This window comes from Macrobrachium nipponense, chromosome 8 (assembly GCF_015104395.2).
Source record: "Macrobrachium nipponense isolate FS-2020 chromosome 8, ASM1510439v2, whole genome shotgun sequence".
NCBI lineage: Eukaryota > Metazoa > Arthropoda > Malacostraca > Decapoda > Palaemonidae > Macrobrachium > Macrobrachium nipponense.
The window spans coordinates 71453359-71454979 of NC_087203.1; the positions used below are offsets into that span (position 1 = coordinate 71453359).

The 1621-nt window shown below is 35.2% G+C and overlaps 1 protein-coding gene across 1 annotated transcript in view; it reads right to left on the bottom strand.

Moving 5' to 3' along the window:
* The window catches only part of LOC135222837 (procathepsin L-like), a 6492-nt gene extending 5929 nt beyond the window's left edge, over positions 1-563 (bottom strand). The window contains exon 1 of the mRNA XM_064261168.1: positions 411-563. Within this exon, the coding sequence (XP_064117238.1) occupies positions 411-494 (84 nt within the window). The 5' untranslated portion in view covers positions 495-563. The remainder of the gene's footprint in view (positions 1-410) is intronic.
* Between the last annotated feature and the right edge of the window lie 1058 nt (positions 564-1621).

Sequence of the window (1621 nt, forward strand, 5' to 3'; positions counted from 1 at the left end):
CAAATTATTATCAATCAAAAAGGACATTTTAAAATCGAAACATTTACTAATTAGATGTAAACCTGAAGTGCCGGAAATATCACATTTCCTTGTAACTACGCACTGTGGAAATGTTCTATTTCTCTTATTATTTTTCTTATATTACTAAGCGTTTAGACTCTTGAAAATACACAGCCATTCATATGATATATTAAAATGCCATATTTCTTAGACACTGAGTTACCTGTAAAATTGCTTTGTTTATTCATAATAACATGTCCTTTGTTATTCTGGAGAAGAAAGTGACAACTAAATTTCCAAAGTTCCCAAGTAATGACATAAAAATCCTGAAAAGGTGAATAGCTGCATTGACATTTAGGAATATATTCTGCCCATGAACTAGAGAAGGGCTTCCAGTTATTCAGTCTTACCTTGAATTCAATCCATCGTTCATTAGTGGCCGGACTGCATGTGGCTAAAGCCACGCCAAGCAAGACAAGGGCGATAGACTTCATCTGAAAGAGACAGCATATCGTTAAATTGTTATGAAACAGGACAAAGGTAAGCAAGTTGATAAGCACTGTCATTAAACTCAAGATTCCTCACACTTTCTCAGTTTTCGAAGATTTGCCTTTTCAAGCACTCCAGTTCACTTATAATGTTTGATTGAAAATCACTAACGAATTCTGTATTTTTCAAGTCTTGCTACTATTGCTAACCGTCAATACAACACTTCTCCACGTGAGAAATGAAATGAATCGTTTTCCATTTTATTCCCGGAGAAACAAGTAAATGACGAGTAAATAAATGAAACCGCCATGTTTCTGACGTAACCACATACCTCCGTAGTCAATGTAATAACATGATCAGTAATCATTTTGTTAAAACTAGAATAATGCGAGGCCGGGGGACTTCTTCCTTGAAAGGAAACGAAGAGCTGATAAAATCAATTGACTTTTTTTTTTTTTTTTTTTTTAATTTTAATGCAAAACCTAATACCGACAACATGGTCTGGTTGGTATCCCTAAGCGCAGTAGTATTTACAGCTAATGACTACTGAAAGGCCTTGATAGGACCCACCAATAGTGTCTCATAACAGGCTTCTCAGGTTTGTTACAAGTTTCCTAGTCAACTGATATTTCTTTCTCCATAAGGCTGGGTATCTTTGCTGTCAGTTCATCAAGGACAACAGTCACGAATGAGCTCTCTTGGGAGCAGCAGGGAACTGCGCCGATCTTGAGTGAAACAACTGGAGTGCCACTCTGGTATTGATAGGACTCCTTGACTAGGCTTCTGATAAAAATCCTTCTCTGGTGTATGAAACTCATTTCCACGATATGAGCTCCATATATTCGTATCTTAGGGATTCATGGAATCATCATACAATATTAATAAATTAACCAGAAGGTTTATTAGAAGGAGATATTTGATTTGACGGGTGAGTGTAACCACAGCCCAAACTTGAAATACTTTCCAAAACCATTAGCGGATTAATTGCCAAGTTTATGTTAAGTTTTTGTTCCGGCAAGAAGGTCAGTGATGCTGAAGGTCAACGATGCTGACAATTTATATGAAAGAAAAGGAATATATATTATATATATATATATATATATATATATATATATATATATATATACAAATA